The sequence below is a fragment of the Macrobrachium rosenbergii genome, unplaced genomic scaffold (assembly GCF_040412425.1).
Source record: "Macrobrachium rosenbergii isolate ZJJX-2024 unplaced genomic scaffold, ASM4041242v1 171, whole genome shotgun sequence".
NCBI classification, from domain to species: Eukaryota; Metazoa; Arthropoda; class Malacostraca; order Decapoda; family Palaemonidae; genus Macrobrachium; species Macrobrachium rosenbergii.
Window position 1 is genome coordinate 893,925 of NW_027100729.1, and position 23,083 is coordinate 917,007.

The 23,083-nt window shown below is 39.0% G+C and overlaps 2 protein-coding genes across 3 annotated transcripts in view; both read left to right on the plus strand.

Annotated features, from left to right (window-relative positions):
* Positions 1–6,045, plus strand: part of yl (Putative vitellogenin receptor yl) — a 47,456-nt gene extending 41,411 nt beyond the window's left edge. Inside the window, 9 exon segments of the mRNA XM_067102979.1 lie at positions 218–409; positions 769–897; positions 1,505–1,691; positions 2,365–2,486; positions 3,304–3,377; positions 3,682–3,861; positions 4,068–4,275; positions 5,394–5,491; positions 5,818–6,045. Of these exon segments, the coding sequence (XP_066959080.1) occupies positions 218–409; positions 769–897; positions 1,505–1,691; positions 2,365–2,486; positions 3,304–3,377; positions 3,682–3,861; positions 4,068–4,275; positions 5,394–5,491; positions 5,818–5,890 (1,263 nt within the window). The 3' untranslated portion in view covers positions 5,891–6,045.
* Positions 6,046–6,901: 856 nt separating this feature from the next.
* Positions 6,902–23,083, plus strand: part of LOC136838204 (sodium-dependent proline transporter-like) — a 28,508-nt gene continuing 12,326 nt past the window's right edge. Inside the window, exons 1-3 of one of the 2 annotated variants that reach the window (XM_067103078.1) lie at positions 6,902–7,152; positions 20,091–20,255; positions 22,350–22,533. In XM_067103078.1, the coding sequence (XP_066959179.1) occupies positions 7,147–7,152; positions 20,091–20,255; positions 22,350–22,533 (355 nt within the window). In that variant the 5' untranslated portion in view covers positions 6,902–7,146. Of the gene's footprint in view, positions 7,153–17,737; positions 17,922–20,090; positions 20,256–22,349; positions 22,534–23,083 lie in introns of those variants that run through there. The other variant, XM_067103076.1, reaches the window with a different exon arrangement.

Consider the following 23,083-nt stretch of genomic DNA (forward strand, 5'->3'; position numbering starts at 1 on the left):
TACACCTTTCAAACATTTCTGTTCCTCCTGTTACACCTTTCAAACATTTCTGTTCCTCCTGTTACACCTTTCTGACATTTCTATTCCTCCTGTTACACCTTTCAAGCATTTCTGTTCCTCCTGTTACACTTTTCAAACATTTCTATTCCTCCTGTTACACCTTTCAAACATTTCAACCTTTCAAGCCCCTCTTATTCCTCTCCATTCCTTCCCGCAGATGTGTTCCCTGAGGACGAGGCGCTGCACCCAGATATACAAGGCCTTCAACGTCAAAGTCCCTTCTACGAGAGTCGCCCCGGAGGCGGAGAGGTTCTTCTATTGCACCAACCACCAGAACCACGAGGACCAGGGACAGATTTTGGTGTCCAAATTGGACGGCATGTACCCCCAGGTGGTTCATCAGAAGAAGGTGAGAGGAGGATTTGAGGGGATTTCAGAGTTTTTAATATATTATTATTCAGAAGAGGAGACTTTTATTTTTGTGGCCTTTGACTCGCAATTCAAGAAGGTTGTCCAGAGGTTTTAGCTGCACTTACAACAATAATAACCCCTACAGGTTGTTAAATAGTAACCCCCACAGGTTGTCCAGGGGTCGTAGCTGATCTTACAACAAGAACAACCCCTGCAGGTTGCTGAACAGTAACCCCTATAGGTTGTCTAGAGGTTGTAGCTGAACTTAGAACAGTAAGCCATACAGGTTGTTAAATAATCACTACAGGTTGTCCAGAGGTTGTAGCTGAACTTAACAACAATAATAACCCCCTACAGGTTGTACATTGTGGAGCACTGGCACTGGACCTACCCAAAGAGAGGGTCTACTGGACTGACCTGGTCCTAAACAGCATCCAAAGTGTTGCTTGGGACGGGACGGGTTACCGGATTGTCATTGAGGAAGGGGTGAGTCCATTTTGCCTTTTGATATGCCTTTCAAACCTTTCTGTTCCTCCTGTTAGGCCTTTCAGACCTTTCTATTCCTCCTGTTAGGCCTTTCAGACCTTTCTATTCCTCCTGTTAGGCCTTTCAGACCTTTCTATTCCTCCTGTTAGGCCTTTCAGACCTTTCTGTTCCTCCTGTTACGCCTTTCAGACCTTTGTTCCTCCTGTTACGCCTTTCAGACCTTTCTGTTCCTCCTGTTAGGCCTTTCAGACCTTTCTGTTCCTCCTGTTACGCCTTTCAGACCTTTCTGTTCCTCCTGTTAGGCCTTTCAGACCTTTCTGTTCCTCCTGTTACGCCTTTCAGACCTTTCTGTTCCTCCTGTTACGCCTTTCAGACCTTTCTGTTCCTCCTGTTACGCCTTTCAGACCTTTCTGTTCCTCCTGTTACGCCTTTCAGACCCTTCTGTTCCTCCTGTTAGGCCTTTCAGACCTTTGTTCCTCCTGTTAGGCCTTTCAGACCTTTCTGTTCCTCCTGTTAGGCCTTTCAGACCTTTCTATTCCTCCTGTTAGGCCTTTCAGACCCTTCTGTTCCTCCTGTTGATGACACTTCAAGTTACACTTTTTTCCAGGTACACCGACCAGTCGGCTTGGCACTAAGTGGCGAGTACCTGATGTGGTACAACAGGGACGGCAGCAGGATGGTACGGTGCCACAAGTACTACCGTACCTGCGAGCGGAAGCTGATCGACTCGAGGGATGCGGCAAACAAGTTCGAGGGAAGCGCCCTGATTTCCATCGGCGGTCCACGGACGAACGGTTAGGCTTTACTTTTTGCTGTAGTTTTTGATTATGATTTGAAGAGTGATGGGGTGTGGCTGGATCCCAACCTAGTTTAGGTCTATACTAATATAAGCCATTACTGGTCTAGGTCATTACTAGTCCAGATCTATACTAATTTATGCCATTACTAGTCTAGGTCTATACCAATCTATGCTATTACTAGTTGAGGCTATCACTAGTCCAGATCTATGCTAATTTATGCCATTACTAATCTAGGGTCTATGCCATTACTAGTCGAGGCCATTACTAGTCCAGATCTATGCTTATTTGTGCCATTACTAGTCCAGATCTATACTTATTTGTGCCATTACTAGTCTAGGGCTGTACTAATTTATGCCATTACTAGTTTTGGCCATTAATAGTGTAGGTCTATACTAATATATGCCATTATTAGTTCTGGCCATTACTAGTTCTGGCCATTACTAGTCTAGGTCTGCACTAATGTATGCCATTATTAGTATGGGCCCACTCTAGTATAGGCTTAAACAGGGTGGGCTTGTACTAATAGGCCTATACTAGTATCAGCACATATTAGCACTGCCTGAAACTAGTGCAGCCCTACACTAGTCTAGGGCATTACTGGTAGCTGCCCGTCCAATCACGAAACCCATATAACAGATCATCCGCTTACTTTCATCCGACTCTCCAGTGACGGATCCCTGCCGTGCGAAGAACTGCTCCCACCTCTGCACGGCCGTCCAGGGCAAGGGGAAGTGCCTGTGTGGGGTAGGACACCAGCCGGCGCAGGACGACCCGAGAACGTGTCTCAGGGTACGTATCGTCTCACGGGACTGGGGGATTCCTCGAGGTCCTTGGTGTGCTGTGACCTACCTCTCTCTCTCTCTCTCTCTCTCTCTCTCTCTCTCTCTCTCTCTCCTGATGCTTGTTGTATGGTAGCGTTTAATCAGCAAGAGGTTTCTCCTCTTTCCTCCTGTTGCTTACGCCTTTCGAACCTTTCTATTCCTGTTACGCCTTCTCGGACCTTTCTGTTCCTCCTGTAACACCTTTCAAAGCTTTCTGTTCCTCCTGTTATGCATTTCAATCCTTTCTATATCTCCTGTTACACCTTTTGAACCTTTCTATTCCTTCTGTTACTCCCTTCAAATCTTTCTATTCCTTCTCATACAACTTTCGAACCTTTCTGTTCCTCCTGTTATTTGTACCTTTCATAATTTTCTTTCTATTCCTCCTGTTACACCTTTTAAAACTTTCTGTTCCTCCTGCTACTTAGATCTTTCAGACCTTTCAGTTCTTCCTGTTACTTAGATCTTTCAGGCTTTCAATTCTTCCTGTTACTTAGATCTTTCAGACCTTTCTATTCCTCTTGTTACACCTTTCAAACCTTTCTGTTCCTCCTGTTACTTTGACCTTCCAGACTTTTTGGTTCCTCCTGTTATGCCTTTCAAAGCTTTCTGTTCCCCTCATATAAAGACCTCATCATTGTTGGTCCCAACTCTTACTTGGCGTTAGGCCTAAATTCTACATTCCGCATTCCTACTCCAATTCTTCCATAGGGGGAAGGTTCCAGAGCTTGGCCTTAGGCCTAAATTCTACATTCCGCATTCCTATTCCAGTTCTTGTTCCGCAGGTGGAGCTGTGCCCAGGGAAGCCCTGTGTCATTGGCGTGTGCGAGCTGCTCTCCAGCAAGAGGTTTGTGTGCAGGTAAGCTAAGATTATCATAGATTTATTATTAACTTCACAGACATAGATTTAACAGTAACTGAACAGACAACTTAACAGAAAGTGAATGAAGTTCAGTAACTCTGTCAAAAGCTCAGGCGACCGAAGGGTTACTAATTGGTACTGAGATGGTTTGGATGTGTGGTGAAAAAGGGGGAGGGGAGAGAGAGAGAGAGAGAGAGAGAGAGAGAGAGAGAGAGAGAGAGAGAGAGAGAGAGACACACACAAATGCCAGGTCACAAAAGATCTGCCGACAAGCCTGACCTGCTCAACATTTTTCCGACAGATGCCCAACCGGGCACAGTGGAATGCTGTGCGAAGTGACCCAGGAGGACCTCGGGACCTCGAGCAACGCTGGCACAGCAGTCGCTGTAGTCATAGTGGTGCTGCTCGTAGTCGCTTTCGCTGCGGGGTTGCTGTGGTACAGGAGGCAGCCGTTTGTCGTGTGGGTCTCTAAGCGGAGGACGTGAGTTTGCTAGGCTCATATATGTACAGTTTTCTTTCACAGCGATGACGTAACTTGTTTTACAGCATTGACGTAGACTCGTTTTACAGCGGTGACTTACGACTCGTTTTACAGCATTGATGTGCATTCATATATACAGTAGAGATTCACTTAACAGTGGCAACTCCGCCTGCAGCACACTCTTACATCTCCTCTCGGCATTTCAGGTCCAACCAGACTTACCGCTTCTCCAACCCGGCCTTCGGCGTCATGGCCGACACGCCCATCGTGTCGTCGTCTTCGAAGAGTCCGGTGCCCAGCAGCTGCGCCTCCCACGGGACCAGCAACAATCCTCCCTTCTACGTGATAAGCAACCCGCAGGAGGGCGAGAGCGGGACGGAGGAGAGCCCTTTTTCCGTAGTCGAGGTTCCTCAGGTTTGTGGCGAGGGACCTTTCTGCTTCCTCCTGTTAAGCCTTTTATAGACTTTTCACAGACATTTCTGTTCCTACTGTTATGCTTTTCAGATCTTTATATTCCTCCTGTTGCACCTTTCAGACCTTTCTGTTCATCCTGCTATGCCTTTCAAATCTTTCTATTCCTCCTGTTATGCCTTTCAAACCTTTCTGTTCCTCCTGTTAGGCCTTTCAGACCTTTCTGTTCCTCCTGTTAGGCCTTTCAGACCTTTCTGTTCCTCCTGTTATGCCTTTCAGACCTTTCTGTTCCTCCTGTTATGCCTTTCAGACCTTTCTGTTCCTCCTGTTATGCCTTTCAGACCTTTCTGTTCCTCCTGTTATGCCTTTGAAATCTTTGTTCCTCCTGTTATGCCTTTTAAACCTTTGTATTCCTCCTGTTACACATTTCAGACCTTTCTATTCCTCCTGTTAAGCCTTTCAGACCTCTATATTCATCCTGTTACGCCGTTCAGACCTTTCTGTTCTTCCTGTTATGCCTTTCAAACCTTTGTTCCTCCTGTTACTCCTTCCAGACCTTTCTATTCCTCCTGTTACGCCTTTCAGACCTTTCAGGTTTTTATATTCCTCCTCTTATGCCTTTTAAACCTTTCAAATCTACCTTTTATTCCTTTTAAACCTTTCTATTCCTCCTGTGTTGTTTATGCCTTTCAAACCTTTCTGTTCCACCTGTCATTCAGACCTTTCAGGCATTTGTGTTTCACCTATTACTTAGACCTTTCAAATCTTCCTGTTCCTCCTGTTAGGCCTTTCAGACCTTTCTATTCTTCCTGTTACCCAAAGGTTTATCGACCTGCCACAGAATACAGAATATGCAAATAAAAACTCAAGATCTGCAGCTCAGTGCTGTTAAAACAGCAGCTGTTTTCAGTAATACAAAATTGATTGTCCTAGATTTAACTAGAGGAGATCTAGGGGGACCTCATTTTTGACAGCAAAAACTTAAAGTAAAATATAAATATAGGTGAAAATATAGTTTACTGTGTGTACTGTATAATCTTGAGTTAATAAGTGATTTATTTATAGATATATAGATACGAATGTCTTTATAGATAAGTGATATAGAATTTTCTCACCTATAGGTCAACACGAGCATGGATTCTGCGGTCGCGAGCGGAACGGAGTCCGCTTCCTTCAGTGTGGCGTTCAACAAGGTGGACCTAGACTCCCCAATTCCGAAGTGAGTAGAACGCACTAACAGTAATTGTAACAATATATCTGTTAAGTGACAAAGACCCTATATATATATCTTATAAGTAATAGATAAGTAACAGTAATTTCACTTAGTTCCTGACTTCAAGTGACCTGTTACTTTCAAAGTATCTTTAGGTTTCTTTGTTTTTTTTCTGTGATAGAAGTAATTTACTGATTGGTAATTCAGCCTTGAGATTATTGGGTCTCTCTCTCTCTCATACACTCTCTCTCTCTCTCTCTCTCTCTCTCTCTCTCTCTCTCTCTCTCTCTCTCTCTCTATCACTATCTCTCTCTCTCTCTCTCCCCTCACAGACCGAACTACCTACAGGAAGAACAGATGAAGGAGGCGTGGCGTCTGTCACCTTACAATCCCCAGCTGAAATAAAAAGATTAAAATGTTAATATTCCTATATATAATTAACATATTGTTAATATTTTAGCACTCCAGTATAGTTATATGTTATAGTTATGTAGCTGTTAAGTTTAATTGAAATTTTAAAAGGTATTTATGCTGTTATTTAATATTAAAGTTCGCTCTTTGTCTGTCGTATTTGTGACCTTGAAGTAGGTTTAGTGCAATTCGTTGGGAAGATATTACACATTCGTTGGGAAATAACATGCATGTCGAAAAAACAGTGTGTGGTGGGAAAAATGCTGCTGGAAGGAAATTAACTTAAGGGGAAAAAATGTTTCGAGGGAAATAAATGTATTCGTTGGTAAAATTGAAGAAAGTAACATTAATGGAGAGGTTTTTCTGAAAAAAAGTAGTGGAAAATAAATCACAGGAAAAAACTTGGGGAAACAATGTGTTGAGGAAGAAAACTTTATTTCCCAGGAATAACGTATTCGCTAGGGGAATTAACATTGATCGGAAAATAACATTTGTGGCAAAAAATAATGGGGAAAATAACATTATTGGTTTTTTCTTATAAGAAATGACTGGAAATGTTAATTAAGAGCGTGGCATTATTGTAAAGATTGAAAGGTGGTCAAGACCTGTGGTGAGAATTGATAGGAAACGGTTGGCAATGAGAGTTTGAGGTAGAGAGAGAGAGAAACGAAATTAGAAAAAGACCAGAGAGAGAGAGAACAAAGACAAAACAGAGAGAAAGAACAGATGGAAAGAACACAGAGAGAGAGAGAGAGAGAGAGAGAGAAACTGAGAGGAACAAAAAAGGACAAAAATAAAAGCAAAGAAAAATAGAGAAACAAACTAAACAAGCGAAACGGAGAGTGAGAGAGAATGAGAGAAACAAAGACAAAACTAAACAACAAACAGCGAGAGCTAAGAGACAGACCCAGCGGAACGCCGCCTTAGGGGCATAAAAAAAAGAAGAAAAAGATTCCAGCCCAGCACCTGAGAATCCACTTCCTCCTCCTCCTCCTTCTCTTCTCCAGTCGCTCCTAAGCCTTGTACCTGTGAACACACACACACTCTCTCTCTCACACTCTCATACCCAATAGTCTTCTGTGACCTTGCTGCCGCCCCCCTCTCTCTCTCTCAGCTGGTTTTTGACCTCTTGACCTGACCTGACGTTGGGTCATAGAGAGGAGAGTTTTGGGGCAGTTTTGGACTTTGGGTGAAGTGGAGAGACATACCCACAGGGCCTTTTGAGATTAGCTGGGCAGAGGCAAACCAGCATGGAGGTGAGTTTTTCCTAGAGTCTCTCTCTCTCTCTCTCTCTCTCTCTCTCTCTCTCTCTCTCTCTCTCTCTCTCTCTCTCTCTCTCTAACTGTTTCTCTGTTATCTTACTGTTTTTCTCTGTCCTCCTGCCTCTCTGAATCTGTTTTGGATATTCTCTCTCTCTCTCTCTCTCTCTCTCTCTCTCCTCTCTCTCTCTCTCTCTCTCTCCCCCCCTTCCCATGATTCAGCATCGAATCAAAAACTTTCAAATACTAATTATCTTTAATTTCTCAGTTATATTAACGTTAGAAAACTTAATTTAAACTTTCATATATTGTTCTTGCACGTGTCCGTAACGCTCTGAAGTGACCAGCACGGACACAGGTCCATAAAAATGTGCAAATCATTGATATTTTTCCTTGATTGCTTGATTGTTTTGGCTCCCTGATTGGTTGCTTGATTGATCAATTGATTTACACGGACACAGACGCTGTAATGAGGTAATAACGATTAATTACAGGTGTAATGTAATTCACCTTTCCAAAAATCTATTTTTTGTAAAAAATAAGTTTAGCAAAAATTTATATTTTGTCATGATTGCTTTCTTGATTTCTTGATTGTTTTGGCTGCTCCATTGCTTGATTGTTGATCGACTCATTCTCGACCATTCGGCAGTGAGGGGGATTTGCAAACGCTATTTAAAACGCGGAAGAGAGATTTTGGACACACCTGGACAAGAAAAATTAAAGATTAATGATGGCTCGCTCATTCAGCTGTCGTGCCCTCATTAAAGGACCTGGTCACGCCTGCGTTACGGACACACACGCACAGACTCAGCACAACGAGCGCGCACAAGCCCCAGGATCGATTCCTGCCCAGGGCCGGAGCAATTACCATTTCTAATGCCCCATTGTAAGGTAATTCTCAGGTTTTAACTGAATTGAGATGTGTCTTTGTAACGTGGTGTTAATTGAGGGATTACATTCCCTGGCGTCGCACGCGTGAATGTCGGGGTGTTGTTGCAAAATCATTGCCAAAACTGCCCATTCTGGGCACGTTTATGCCCCGCGAGAGGGCCGCACGCTGTTCGCATGTCTGATCATAATGTGCGCACTCTTAATTTTTGCGGAACTGTTGTATTTTGATGATGTAGAATCAATTTATTGATGATGTAGCACTGATGTAGGATTAACCTACTTTTTGTTATGTAGAATCGTATTTTATTGTATTTTGTTATACATTGATATACAACTTTGTCTTGTTGTATTCTCTGATTTGGGTAATGGTTTAATTCCTCGTTCAGTTGGGACGAAGTTTTGGTAAGTCCTGTAGGATTCTTCAAGGATTTGAGGACATTTTTGAAGCCATAGGATGGTAAATCCTTTAGGATTTATCAGGGATTTTAAGTTTTTTTAAGCTATAGGATGGTAAATCCTATGGGATTTATCGAGGAATTAAGGATTTTAAGGACTTAAGTGATAAGCCTATAAGATTTATCAAGGACTTTAAGGACACTTTTGAAGCTGTAGGATGTTCAATCCTGGACGATTTATCGAGGATTTAAGATTGAAAGGACTTCTTTGGAGTTACAGGATTTATTTAGGATTTAAAGATTTCAAGGACTTTTTCGAATCTATAGGATGGTAAATCCTAGGGAATTTAAAAGGGATTTTAAGGACTTTTCGAAGTTGTAGTACGGTAAATATTCTAGGATTTTATCAAGGTTTTAAGATTGAAAGGTCTTTTCTCGAAGCTATAGGATGGTAAATCCTATAGGATTTATCAAGGATTTAAGTGAACGGACTTTTTTATAGTCTAAAGGAGTTAAAATGTTGGGGGATTTATCAAGGATTGAAATCTGTAATATATTTCGAAGCCAAATCCTTTTCAATCCCAGAATGAATTATTTTTTTATCCTCCAAAAATCCTCATCAGAAATCCTCCAAAAATCCTCACATCAGAAATCCTCCAAAAATCCTCACATCAGAAATCCTCCAAAAATCGTCCATTCAGAAATCCTCCAAAAATCCTCACATCAGAAATCCTATATTCAGAAGTTCCCCAAAAATCCTCAAATCAGAAATCCTCCAAAAATCGTCCATTCAGAAATCTTTCAAAATCCTCCATTCAGAAATCTTTCAAAAATCCTCCATTCAGAAATCCCCAAAATCCTCCATTCAGAAATCTTTCAAAATTCTCCATTCAAATCAGAAATCCTCCAAAAATCCTCCATTCAGAAATCTTTCAAAATCCTCCATTCAGAAATCCTTCAAAATCCTCCATTCAGAAATCCTTCAAAATCCTCCATTCAGAAATCCTTCAAAATCCTCAAAATCCTCACATCAGAAACCCTTTCAGAAATCCTCCTTTCAGAAATCCTCCATGCAGAAATCCTCCAAAAACTCTCCCTTCAAAAATCCTCCAAACATACTTCAGAAATCCTAAAAAAAAATCTTCCAAAAAATCCTTCAGATATCCTCCAGAAATCCTCCAGAAACCCACATGTGGGATTTACCAGTCCTAAATCCTGCCCAGAACTTGACCCACTTAACAACAAAACATCTGCTGAACAAAGAATGGAAGGAGAGATTCTGTTTGATCGGAGTTACCCTTCTCTTTGTGTTTGTGAAAAGTGTTTGTGCCTGTGAGCATTGTTTGTGAAAAGCGGCACCTGATGTGATGGATAGACTCTGTCTATCGTGAGATAGAAAGTGGATAGATAGGAGAATAGACGGGGCGGTGGGGGGGGATTTCCCACCCGCAGTCGTATGAAGGTGAAACTCGACTTTCCTATTAACGTTATTAAAATGCATCGAAACTGGTTAATTCTGGGCATTGTGGGCACTCCTAGGTGTCCCCTAAGACCCCAGGATAGAGCGGGGACGTTAGATTGCCCTCTCCGACGACTTCAGGTCTGATAAAAGGTCAGTAAATGGGAAGAAACTAATATTTAGTAAAATATCTTTTAGTGGTGGACATCTTTTCGTAGGTAAAATGCTTCGAACCTGGACCAGAAAAATGGCTTTTATGGCCATTTGTGGCCATTATTAGGAGTCCCCTAGGACCCCAGGATAGAGTGGGGACATCAGATTGCCCTCCCCGACGGACTCCAGGCCCAGTAAAGGTCAGTAAATAGGAAGAAACTCCAGGTATTCCGTCAGATTCATGAAGGAGTGGACATATTTTCGTAGTGACGAGACGTCGAAACTGGGCAACAAAAATGGCCATTTCAAGATGTCCCCAAAGACCCCAGGACGGAGGGGGAACATAAAGGGACATTAGATTTCCCTTCCCGACGGCCTCCAGCCCCAATAAAGGTCAGTAAATAGGAAGAAAAAACTCTTGAGGTGTTTTTGTAGAATATCTTGTAGGAGTGGACAGACCAGCTCTTCAGGGCCAGATTGGACAAGGAAGATATAAATCTATCTCTCTCTCTCTCTCTCTCTCTGTCTCTCTCTCCCTCTCTCTCCTTGGAAATAAGTGCAAGGATACCTGGTGGTCAGTTCCTACAGACAGGAGGAGAGAGAGAGAGAGAGAGAGAGAGAGAGAGAGAGAATGCGGTCTCACCTGACAGGTATCCAAGAGTCCTTTCGAGCAGGAAGCCGCAAGAATTCAAGGTCAGCTAGTGGAGAGGTTCCTACGTAGGATACCACCGCCTTCTCTCTCTCTCTCTCTCTCTCTCTCTCTCTCCGTGGTGAGGCGTCTGTTGTTGAGAGGCAGAGGCTGAAGATAGTGAGAGTGAGTGAGTGTGTGTGTGTTTGTTGTAGAGAGAAAATGTAAGTAAGAGAGAGAGAGAGAGAATGGAAGAGAAAGAGAGAGATCGAAGGAATGGAAAAAGAGAGAGAGAGAGAGAGAGAGAATGGAAAGAGAGAGAGAGAGAGAGAATGGAAAGAGAGAGAGAGAGAGAGAGGAAAGAGAGAGAGAGAGAGAGAGAGAGAGAGAGAGAGAATGGAAAGAGAGAGAGAGAGAGAGAATGAGAGAGAGAGAGAGAGATGAGAAAGAGAGAGAGAGAGAGAGAGAGAGAGAATGGAAAGAGAGGGAGAGAGAGAGAGAGAGAGAGAGAATGAAAGAGAGAGAGAGAGAGAAGAGAATGGAAAGAGAGAGAGAGAGAGAGAGAGAATGGAAGGAAAGAGAGAGAGAGAGAGAGAAAGAGAGAGAGAGAGAGAGAAATGGAAAGAGAGAGAGAGAGAGAGAGAGAGAATGGAAAGAGAGAGAGAGAGAGAGAGAGAGAATGAGAAGAGAGAGAGAGAGAGAGAGAGAGAGAGAGAGAGAGAGAGAGAGAGAGAGAGAATGGAAAGAGAGAGAGAGAGAGAGAATGGAAAGAGAGAGAGAGAGAATGGAGAGAGAGAGAGAGAGAATGGAGAGAGAGAGAGAGAGAGAGAGAATGGAGAGAGAGAGAGAGAGAGAGAATGGAGAGAGAGAGAGAGAATGGAAAGAGAGAGAGAGAGAGAGAGAGAATGGAAAGAGAGAGAGAGAGAGAGAGAATGGAAAGAGAGAGAGAGAGAGAATGGAAAGAGAGAGAGAGAGAGAATGGAAAGAGAGGGAGAGAGAGAGAGAGAATGGAAAGAGAGGGAGAGAGAGAGAGAGAATGGAAAGAGAGGGAGAGAGAGAGAGAGAGAGAGAGAGAGAGAGAGAGAGAGAGAGAATGGAAAGGGATAGCGAGATGGAAAGGGAGAGAGAGAGAGAAGAGAGAGAGAGAGAGAGAGAGAGAGAGAGAGAGAGAGAGAGAGAATGGAGAGAGAGAGAGAGAGAATGGAAAGAGAGAGAGAGAGAGAATGGAAAGAGAGAGAGAGAGAGAGAGAATGGAAAGAGAGAGAGAGAGAGAGAGAGAATGGAAAGAGAGAGAGAGAGAGAGAGAGAATGGAAAGAGAGAGAGAGAATGGAAAGAGAGAGAGAGAATGGAAAGAGAGAGAGAGAGAGAGAAATGGAAAGAGAGAGAGAGAGAGAGAGAGAGAGAGAGAGAGAGAGAGAGAGAGAGAGAGAGAGAGAAAATGGAGAGAGAGAATGGAGAGAGAGAATGGAGAGAGAGAGAGAGAGAATGGAGAGAGAGAATGGAGAGAGAGAATGGAGAGAGAGAGAGAGAGAGAGAATGGAGAGAGATAATGGAGAAAATGGAGAGAGAGAATGGAAAGAGAGAGAGAGAGAGAGAGAGAAATGGAGAGAGAGAGAGAGAGAGAGAGAGAGATGGAGAGAGAGAATGGAGAGAGAGAATGGAGAGAGAGAGAGAAATGGAGAGAGAGAATGGAGAGAGAGAATGAGAGAGAGAGAGAGAATGGAGAGAGAGAATGGAGAGAGAGAATGAGAGAGAGAGAGAGAGAATTTCCCAGAGTCCCGGGAAAGGAACTCTGGGTAATTTACCGTCTCTCGCTTGTAAGGGAATTTTAATTACCCTACACAGTACGGCCAGCCAACAGATAATATCTTGAGAAAGGTCTGACGGAATCGAGTGAAACTTTAGGTATGTATTTCTACATATTCATCCGTTAATCCCCTTGTGCTGCTGGGTCAGTAATCCCAAGCAGTTTGATCAAAGGGATTTCTTTCTAAAATCTTGTAAATCCTTTTATATATATATAAAATACCTTCAATCTCTCAATCCGTCAGGTCAGTAATCCCTAAATTTCAGGCAACTCTCCGTAAAGAAACGCTCCATAAATCTCTTTTAGGGAGTCCGTAATCCCGAGGAATTACGGAGCCATATCTTTCCATCGCATCGCTCCATAAACCCTTCTGGAGCGGAAGTATGGCCGAACTGTGTCCTTAAGATTCGCCCATTGGTGTGGAGCCAATACCTCAGATGTCCAGGGACTGGGTCCCCAGGTACCAGGGTGGGTGGGTGGGTTGGGACCTGGAACTTGTTTTTTGGGGGGATACACAGGAAGGGGGTGGGGTGGGATACTTCCTTCGTCCCCTCAGGGGTGTAGGTGTGTAGATTTGGGAGAAGTTGGGTTTTGCTCTCTCTCTCTCTCTCTCTTTCTCTCTCTTTAAAATAGTAGGGGAGAGAGAGAGAGAGAGAGAAAGAGAGAGGGTATCAACTTTCTTTCATGATCGAGAGAGAGAGAGAGAGAAAGAGAGAGGGTATCAACTTTCTTTCATGATCGAGAGAGAGAGAGAGAGAGAGAGAGAGCGATTTCATGAGAGAGAGAGAGAGAGAGGAAGTACCATACCCCAATTACCGTCTGCCCCGTCTAATCTGTTTCCTGTCCGCAGGGGAAAATTCTACTCTCTCTCTCTCTCTCTCTCTCTCTCTCTCTCTCTATATATATATATATATCACATTTATCCAAGGACGGTACTCGTACCGTGAAGTCACGGTATTATTTACGTTGCTACCGGAATTACGGTGCGTAGATTCCCGCTGTAGCACCGTACCGTATCTATAGCGAATCGATGAAGTATATCGGTAAATAATAATAATAATAATAATAATAATAATAATAATAATAATAATAATAATAATAATAATAATAAGCACAGGTGAATCGACTGCTTCTTATCTCATGTTTGAGAAACATCGACTTACAAAACAATTTATTTCGTTAAAAGTATCGATAATTTGATCTTATAACGTATAAATGCTTCTCCTATAACGAAGTTTATTCGTTATAGATTAATACAACGTCGAGAAATGACGTCAAAAAAACGATAAAAGCGATATAGAAAAATATCTAAAGTCGTTATTCCGTTAAATATATCGCTAATTTTAACTTTTAACGTAAAAATCTCCCTTCTGTAACGAAGTTATAACGTAAAAATGCTTCTCCTATAACGAAGTCTATTCGATATAGATGAATTCAACGTCGGGAAATGACCTCAAAATACGTTAAAACCTATATAGAAAAATATTAAAAGTTTACAATAGAAAGGAGGTTTGAATACAGTTCCCAGTTGCAAAACATATTTTTTTAAAAAGTCGTTATTTCATTTAAAATATCGCTAATTTGATCTTACAACGTGAAAATAACTCTCCTATAACGAAGTTTATTCGTTGTAGATTAATTCAACGTCGAGAAACATTTTACTTAAAAACAAAAAAATATTACAATTTTATTTTGAATTTCCCAAAAACATTTAAAAAAAGTCGTTATTTCGTTAAATATATCGCTAATTTGATCTTATAACGTAAAAATGTTACTCCTATAACGAAGTTTATTCGTTATAGATTAATAAAACATCGAGAAATGACGTCAGAAAACGGTATAAACGTCATAAAAAAATAATTCAAAAACTAAAAAGAAAAAAAAAAAAGTCCGCACCAAGAGATATTTTAGAAGACAATCAACTCTGTATACGTTATGCGCTCACGCCACCGCGAACCCCGCTACAGCGAACTTAACGAATTATCGCGTTATATATGACGTCACTCGCTAACGCTGTATAACGAAACGTTATGGGAGAAGACTGTGTGACGTCACGTTCTCCCACGGACAGTATGTTACGTTATGCGTTATTACGAAGGACGCAAATCAGTCTCCTTATGGGGTTTGCCAATGTGTGCGGTTGGCTAATGATAATGATTGCTATAGTGGAGGTTTTCTCTCTCTCTCTCTCTCTCTCTCTCTCTCTCATTCCTTCAATTTCTCTCTCTCTCTCTCTCTCATTCCTTCAATTTCTCTCTCTCTCTCTCTCTCTCTCTCTCTCTTCCTTCAATTTCTCTCTCCTCTCTCTCTCTTAATTCAATCTCTTTCTCTCTTTTCTCTCTCCCTCTCTCTCATTAATTCAATCTCTCTCTCTCTCTCTCTCTCTCATTAATTCAATCTTTCTCTCTCTCTCATTAATTCAATCTCTCTCTCTCTCTCTCTCATTAATTCAATCTCTCTCTCTCTCTCATTCCTCCAATTTTCTCTCTCTCTCTCTCTCTCTCTCTCTCTCTCTCTCTCTCTCTCTCTCTCTCTCAATCTCATCTCTCTTCTCTCTCTCTCTCTCTCTCTCTCATTAATTCAATCTCCTCTCTCTCTCTCTCTCTCTCTCTCTCTCTCTCTCTCTCTCTCTCTCTCTCTCTCTCTCTCATTAATTCAATCTCTTTCTCTCTCTCTCATTAATTCAATCTCTTTCTCTCTCTCTCTCTCTCTCATTAATTCAATCTCTTTCTCTCTCTCTCTCTCATTAATTCAATCTCTTTCTCTCTCTCTCTCTTATTCCTCCAATTTTCTCTCTCTCTCATTTCTTCAGTTTCTCTCTCTCTCTTTCTCTCTCTCTGTCTCTCATTTCTTCAGTTTTTCAATATCTCTCTAACTCTTTCTCTCTCAAACTGGTTATTCGAGATACACACATATATATAGACACGTCCAGAAATGTAAATAATTATCATGGCGAGTCAACCTACCATGACACAGCACAAAAAAAAAATAATAAGAATAGGAATAAAAAGTGTGTTGAGAAAGTGTCAAAGAGAGAAAGTTGCGGAGAGAAAAAGTTGTAGGTTTTTTAAGATGTATATTTAAAAAAATTGGGCCTGCGTGGAAAGTGGACCATTTTAATCTCTCTCTCTCTCTCTCTCTCTCTCTCTCTCTCTCTCTCTCTCTCTCTCTCTCTTTCAGTTTTTCTAAATCTTTTTCTCTTTGTAATATCAATCATATTTTCTCTCTCTCTCTCTCTCTCTCTCTCTCTCTCTCTCTCTTTTAATGTCTCTTTTAGCTTTTCTCTCTCTCTTTTTACTCTCTAATTTCTCTCTCTCTCTTACCTTTCCTTTTAATTTCTCTCTCTCTCTCAATAACACTTTCACTGATTAAGCTAAGAGAGAGAGAGAGAGAGAGAGAGAGAGAGAGATCAACTTAATTATCATCAATAAACAGTTATAAATATTTTCTGGAACAAATCCCCACTGACGTAATTCCAAGGAATGGGAATTCAGTTGTTCGCGTTTATTCCCAATTATATTATGTAATCCCGGGCCCCCTCCCCAATTCCCGTGGGAATTAGGCCATATATGTAATCTCTTATGGGACGGAATTTCTCCAATTATTATTATTATTATTATTATTATTATTATTATTATTATTATTATTATTATTATTATTATTATTTTACTTTCAAATTACTTTTACTTTTTGAAAGTAATTTTTCTCCAATTGTCATTTTTAATCAAGAATGGAATTAGGTAGACTTTCTCTCTCTCTCTCTCTCTCTCTCTCTCTCTCTCTCTCTCTCTCTCTCTCTCTCTCTGTTATTATACTCATTCTTCTCATTCTTGTTCGCATTCTTATGCTTATTCTCATTTTTATTTCATTCTCATATTCTCATTCTTATTCTTTCTTGTTCTCATTCTCGTTCTTATATTCTCATTCTTTTCTTTCTTGTTCTCATTCTCATTCTTATATTCAGATTCTTAGTCTCATTCTTCTCATTCTCGTTCTTGTTCTCATTCTTGTATTCTCTCGTTCTTTTATTCTCATTTTTATTCTTATTCTCATTCTCATCCTTGTTCTCATTCTTATTCTCTCTCTTATTCTCGTTCTTATATTCTCATTCTTTTTTCTCATTCTTCTCATTCTCATTCTCCTTTTCTCTCGTTCGTTTTATTCTAATTTTTATTCTTATTCTCATTCTTGTTCTCATTCGTCTCATTCTTATATTTATTATTCTCATTCTTGTTCTTATTCTTATCCTTATTCTCATTCTTATTCTCATCTCATTCTTATACTTATTCTTATTCACATTCTTATTCTCATTCAGATTATTATTCTCATTCTTATTCTTGTTCTCATTCTTATTCTCTTCTCACTCTCATTCTTCTTATTCTTATTCTCATTCTTATTCTCATCTCATTCTCATTCTTCTTGTTCTTATTCTCATTCTTCTCATCCTTATTCTTATTCTCATTATTATTCGCATTCTTCTAATTCTTATTCTCATTCTCATTCTTGTCATTCTTATTCTCATTTGTATTTTTATTCTAATTCTCATTCTTCTCATTCTTGTTTGATTCTTAATCTTATTCTCATTCTCGTTCTCATTCTTATTCTCATTCTTATTCTTGTTCTTCTCATTCCTACTCTCATTCTTGTTCTCATTAATGTCCTCATTCTTAAATTCTCATTCTTATTGACATTCACATTCTCATTTTAATTCTCATTCTTATTCTTGTTCTCGGTCTTGTTCTCATTCCTATTCTCATTTTTCTTCTTTGTCATCCTTATTCTCAGTCTTATTCTTGCTCTCATTCTTGTTCCCTCTATCATTCTGATTCTCATCTCCTTCTCATTCTTCTGATTCTTTTTGTTTTCATTCTTGTTCTTAATTTTATCTCTCTCTCTCTCTCTCTCTCTCTCTCTCTCTCTCTCTCTCTCTCTATATATATATATATATATATATATATATATATATATATATATATATATATATATATATATATATATATACATAAACAGGGAGAGAGAGAGAGAGAGAGAGAGAGAGAGAGAGAGAGAGAGAGAGAGAAACAGTTAACCAGGGGGAGAGATGAATCTTAACAACCACCCACACTATCTCTCTCTCTCTCTCCCCACCCACAACCACCCCCACCCACCCACACCCTCTCTCTCTCTCTCTCTCTCTCTCTCTCTCTCTCTCTCTCTCTCTCTCTCTCTCTCTGAGGCCTTACCTGAGTGACAGGTAAGATCGGTAATCAGTTACCTGTGGCGCGCCACAGGTGTCGGAGGACCTCCGCGCATGCGCCTTTGTGTCAAGTGTCAACTGAAAGAAAATAAGTGTCAGAAGTGTCAAGTGGTTTTTATTATCGTGTGTCAAGTGGCTTCGAAGTGTCAAAGGGATAATTATTATCGATATGCCTTCTTATTCATATAAGGTTAATGTAAGTATTTTTATATATATAAATATATATATTTAAATATATATTGTATAAATATTTAAATATATTAATATTAATTTATATTAATATATTTATATTTAATTAAATTAATTAAAATCGAAAGTAAAAATCGGCAGCCGTTCCACATCGGGTTTGTTAACCCCGGTAAGCGGAACCCTCCCCGAGTTTCCTCATTGTTTCCTCACTCGTGAGGAATTTCCTCGCTCCTCAGTCTTTCCTCACTGGAGGTTTCCTCGCTGGGAAGGATGAGGGGGAGGAGGAAAGACTCTCAGTGAGGAGATGAGTCAATTGAGGAGCGACCGAAGTGAGGAGCCGAGTCAATTGTGAGGAGTTTAGACCTATGTTTTGGTTTGGGCTGTGAGTCTCTCTCTCTCTCTCTCTCTCTCTCTCTCTCTCTCTCTCTCTCCTTCTCTTTCTTTCTCTCACTCTGTTTCTCTTTCCCACTCTTTCTTGCTTTATTATCTTAAGGTTTCTCTCTCTCTCTCTCTCTCTCTCTCTCTCTCTCTGGAATGCTAGACCGATGTTGAGTCATACTTGACTAATCTCACTCTTTCTCTCCTTTAACTTTTTCTCTCCCTTTATAAAATCTATTTTACTCTCTCTCTCTCTCTCTCTCTCTCTCTCTCTCTCTCTCTCACACACACACACACACACACACAAAAAGCGGAATAAAGAGAAATGAATAAAACAAAAGAAAAATGTGATCGAACAATTATCAACTGGCTTCGAGTGATGACGTCATCATCGCCTGCGGTGACTTTCAAATGTTGCAGTTGACAAATCTCTCTCTCTCTCTCTCTCTCTCTCTCTCTCTCTCTCTCTCTCTCTCTCTCTCTCTCTCTCTTCTTTAAATACAGCAAAACACATTGAGATAATTTTAAATATATTTTTATTTCTATAAAAAGTAAAATAAAATATGAAATATTTCAATATTTTTAAAATTAATATTTATAGAATATAAAATATTTAGGCATTTAAAAAAATATTTATGAAATTTACATAATATTTTTCAATAATTTTTTAGATTTTTATAAAGTGTTTTTGAATAAAAAATATTTATAAAATAAAAATATTTATAAAATAAAAATATTTATAAAAAAAATATTTATGGAATAAAAAATATAAAATACAAATTACAAAAAAAATTGAAGAATTATTTTTAAAATATTTATATAAAAAAATTTATTTTTAATTTATATTTATAAATAATAAAAAATATAAAATTAGAATATTTTAAAAATTTATTTTTAAAATATTTTCTAATATTGATATAAATATTTAAAGAATATTAAAAAATATTTATAAAATATTTTAAAAAATTTAAATATATAAAATATTCCTCCTGTATTTCATGGGTGCTGAAAGTGTGTCTGTGCTGCTGTCCGTAACACCATTGCGTGTCTGTATGCACCTCTGCACAGACAATTAATGTCTGTCACGCCTAGAGAGTGAATGAACAGCCTTCGTTCGTATGGGGAGGAGAGAGAGAGAGAGAGAGAGAGAGAGAGAGAGAGAGAGAGAGAGGGGTTACTGAGGTGAGAAGGAATTTCTAGATCTCTCTCTCTCTCTTTTTCACTCTCTCAATCTGTTTCTCTCTCTCTCTCTCTCTCTCTCTCTCTCTCTGTCAATCTGTTTCTTTCTCTCTCTCTGTCAATCTGTTTCTTTCTCTCTCTCTCTCCATTACCTGTTTCTCTCTCTCTATTATCTATCTCTCTCTCTCTCTCTCTCTCAATCTTTATATGTCATTTTATTTCTTTTCTGTCTTTATCAATCTTTATTCTCTCTCTCTCTCTCTCTCTCTCTCTCTCTCTCTCTCTCTCTCTCTCTCTCTCTCTCTCTCTCTCTCTCATAGGGAAACCTGATACAGCATCAAGGTCATATGTGGTATTGGTTAACCATTGGTTGTGGAGAGAGAGAGAGAGAGAGAGAGAGAGAGAGAGAGAGCAGAGCGAGCGAGCAGGTCTTATGGGAAACTGCTTTATGTAAAGTTGAATTAATGCGTTGCATAACCCAAGGTCAGTTTGTGACTGGATCTAAAGAAGAGAGAGAGAGATTAAATTGAACCTCTCTCTCTCTCTCTCTCTCTCTCTCTCTCTCTCTCTCTCTCTCTCTCTCTCTCTCTCCACCCCACCCATCTCTCTCCTTCAACAGGACCCAATCAGCCCCATCTCCTACAAGAGAAGCAACGTTGGAGGAGGAGGAGGAGGAGGCGGCGCCAACGGAGATAGTGGAGGAGGAGGGGGCGGCTCCCCCTCTCCCGAGGACGAGAGGTGGCGCATGAACTACGTTCCCACTCCTTATGAAAACGGCTGCAAGGTGGGTTGGTTAATTAAAGGGGTTGATTTGGGTGTTATCTAACGGGTTAAAGACATGGTTAATTAAAGTGGTTAAAGATATGGTTAATTAAAGGGTTATATGTGGTTAATTTAGGGGTTAAAGATATGGCTCATTAAAGAGTTGATTTGGGTATTTAAGGGGTTAAAGATATGGTTAATTAAAGGCTTATATGTGGTTAATTTAGGGGTTAAAGATATGGTTCATTAAAGAGTTGATTTGGGTATTTACGGGGTTAAAGACATGGTTAATTAAGGTGGTTAAAGATATGGTTAATTAAAGGGTTATATGTGGTTAATTTAGGGGTTAAAGATATGGCTCATTAAAGAGTTGATTTGGGTATTTAAGGGGTTAAAGATATGGTTAATTAAAGGCTTATATGTGGTTAATTTAATATGGTTCATTAAAGAGTTGATTTGGGTATTTACGGGGTTAAAGATATGGTTAATTAAAGGGTTATATGTGGTTAATTTAGGGTTTAAAGATATGGTTCATTAAAGAGTTGATTTGGGTATTTAAGGGGTTAAAGATATGGTTAATTGAGGTGGTTAAAGATATGGTTAATTAAAGGGTTATATGTGGTTAATTTAGGGGTTAAAGATATGGTTCATTAAAGAGTTGATTTGGGTATTTAATGGGTTAAAGATATGGTTAATTAAAGGTTATTTAATTTAGGGGTTAAAGATATGGTTCATTAAAGAGTTGATTTGGGTATTTAAGGGGTTAAAGATATGGTTAATTAAGGTGGTTAAAGATATGGTTAATTAAAGGGTTATATGTTGTCAATTTAGGGGTTAAAGAAATGGTTTATTAAAGAGTTGATTTGGGTATTATTTAAGGGGTTAGATATGGTTAATCAAGGGGTTAATTTAAGAGTTAAGGGCGAATGAAGATTAATTATTGTTGATGAAAGGGGTTATTTAAGGGTTATATATGGTTAATTAAGGGGTTAATTTAACGGTCAATTAGGGGTGAATAGAGGTTAGTTATTGTTTAGTAAATGGTTAGTTCAGGGTTATTTAAGGGGTTAAATATGGTTAATTGAATGGTTGATTTAGGGGCTAAAGCTTTAGTTAAGGGGTTTTCATTTTATTTAAAGGTTTTTAATTAATATTCTCCCTGGTTATCTAAAGGGTTGTTTTTTATTTAAAGGGTTAATTAACATTTTCTTGGTTATTTAAAGGGTTAATGAACATTTTCCTTTATTTAAAGAGTTAATATTTTCCTTGGTTATTTAAAGGATTAACTAAGGGTTTATCATAGTTATTTCAAGGATTCTTTAAGGAATTTCTCCATTTTATTTATAGGATTAAGGGGTTCTTTATCTTTATTTTAAAGGTTAATGAGGGGTTTTCCAATTTGTCTTAAGTGGTCAAGGATTTTTAATGGTTACTTAAAGGGTTAATTAAGCAGTTTATTATGGATTAAATTATGGGTTTAATGAATGCTAATTCATAAAGGGTTAATTCAACTTGAAGATTAGATTAAGAATTTAATTCAAGGGTTAATAAGATTAAAGGCTGGTTAAAGTGTTCATTATGAATTTGGTTAAAGGGTTCACTCAAGGGTTGATTAAGGGGTTAAATATGGTCAAGTGTTAAATAAAGGGTTAATTAAAAGTTTAATGTAAGGTATAACAAGACCATTAATTATTTAAAAGGTTAATTAAATTGAGTTAATTGAAGGGTTAATCATGGTCGTGTTAATTAAAAGGTTAATGTGAAGTAACAGGACTGTTAACTATTTAAAGGATTAATCAATAAGGAGTTAAGGGGTTAATATAAGGTGTTAATTGTTTAAAGGGTTAATCAATAAGGAGTTAAGGGGTTAATATAAGGGGTAACAAGACCATTAATTGTTTAAAAGGTTAATCAATAAGGAGTTAATTGAAGGGTTAATGTAAAGTAACAAGACTGTTAATTATTTAAAGGGTTAATCAATAACGAGTTAATTAAAGGGTTAATATAAGGGGTAACAAGACTGTTAATTATTAAAGGGTTAATCAATGACTTAATTAAAGGGTTAAGATTAGATTGAGTTAATTAAAGAGTTAATCAAAGGGTCTCTATCCGGCAGTCCAATGGCGCAAACCTCCGCCACAGCCCGGGGGGAGGCACGGAGGCTGGAGGCCCCCCAGGGGGAGGCGAGGAGAGGGGGGAGTGGGGGAGCAAGGCAGAGTTCCTGCTATCCTGCATCGGCCTCTCTGTCGGCATCGGCAACGTCTGGAGGTTCCCCTACCTGGCCTATGAGAATGGAGGAGGTGGGTATGGGGCCTGTGACTGCGCGCCACCTTTTTTGTATTTTTTTGTGCCGTTTTCTTTCACATAGGGTTTCCTTTCATTATATTTGCATTATTCACTATATTTGATAATGGTTCAATATACTAAAATTCAGTATTCATTATATTCACATATTCATGATATTCGTTATATTTGATAATGAATCAATATGCTAAAATTCATTATAGATCCTGTTTGTTACATTCATATATATTTTATATTAATTTCATATTCATTATACTAATATCATATATATATATTAAAATTATTTTTTCATTATTCATATTCATTATACTGGTATCCAGTGTATATATATATATATATATATATATATATATATATATATATATATATATATATATATATATATACACACACAACACACATATATATATAAATATAATGATCATTTTCATCATTCATACCGATGATTATAATAATATGCATTATTTTCTTTGTACTCAAGTTATTCATTGTATTTTATATTTGTTTTACATTCGTTATAACCATATTCCTTATATTCACAACGTT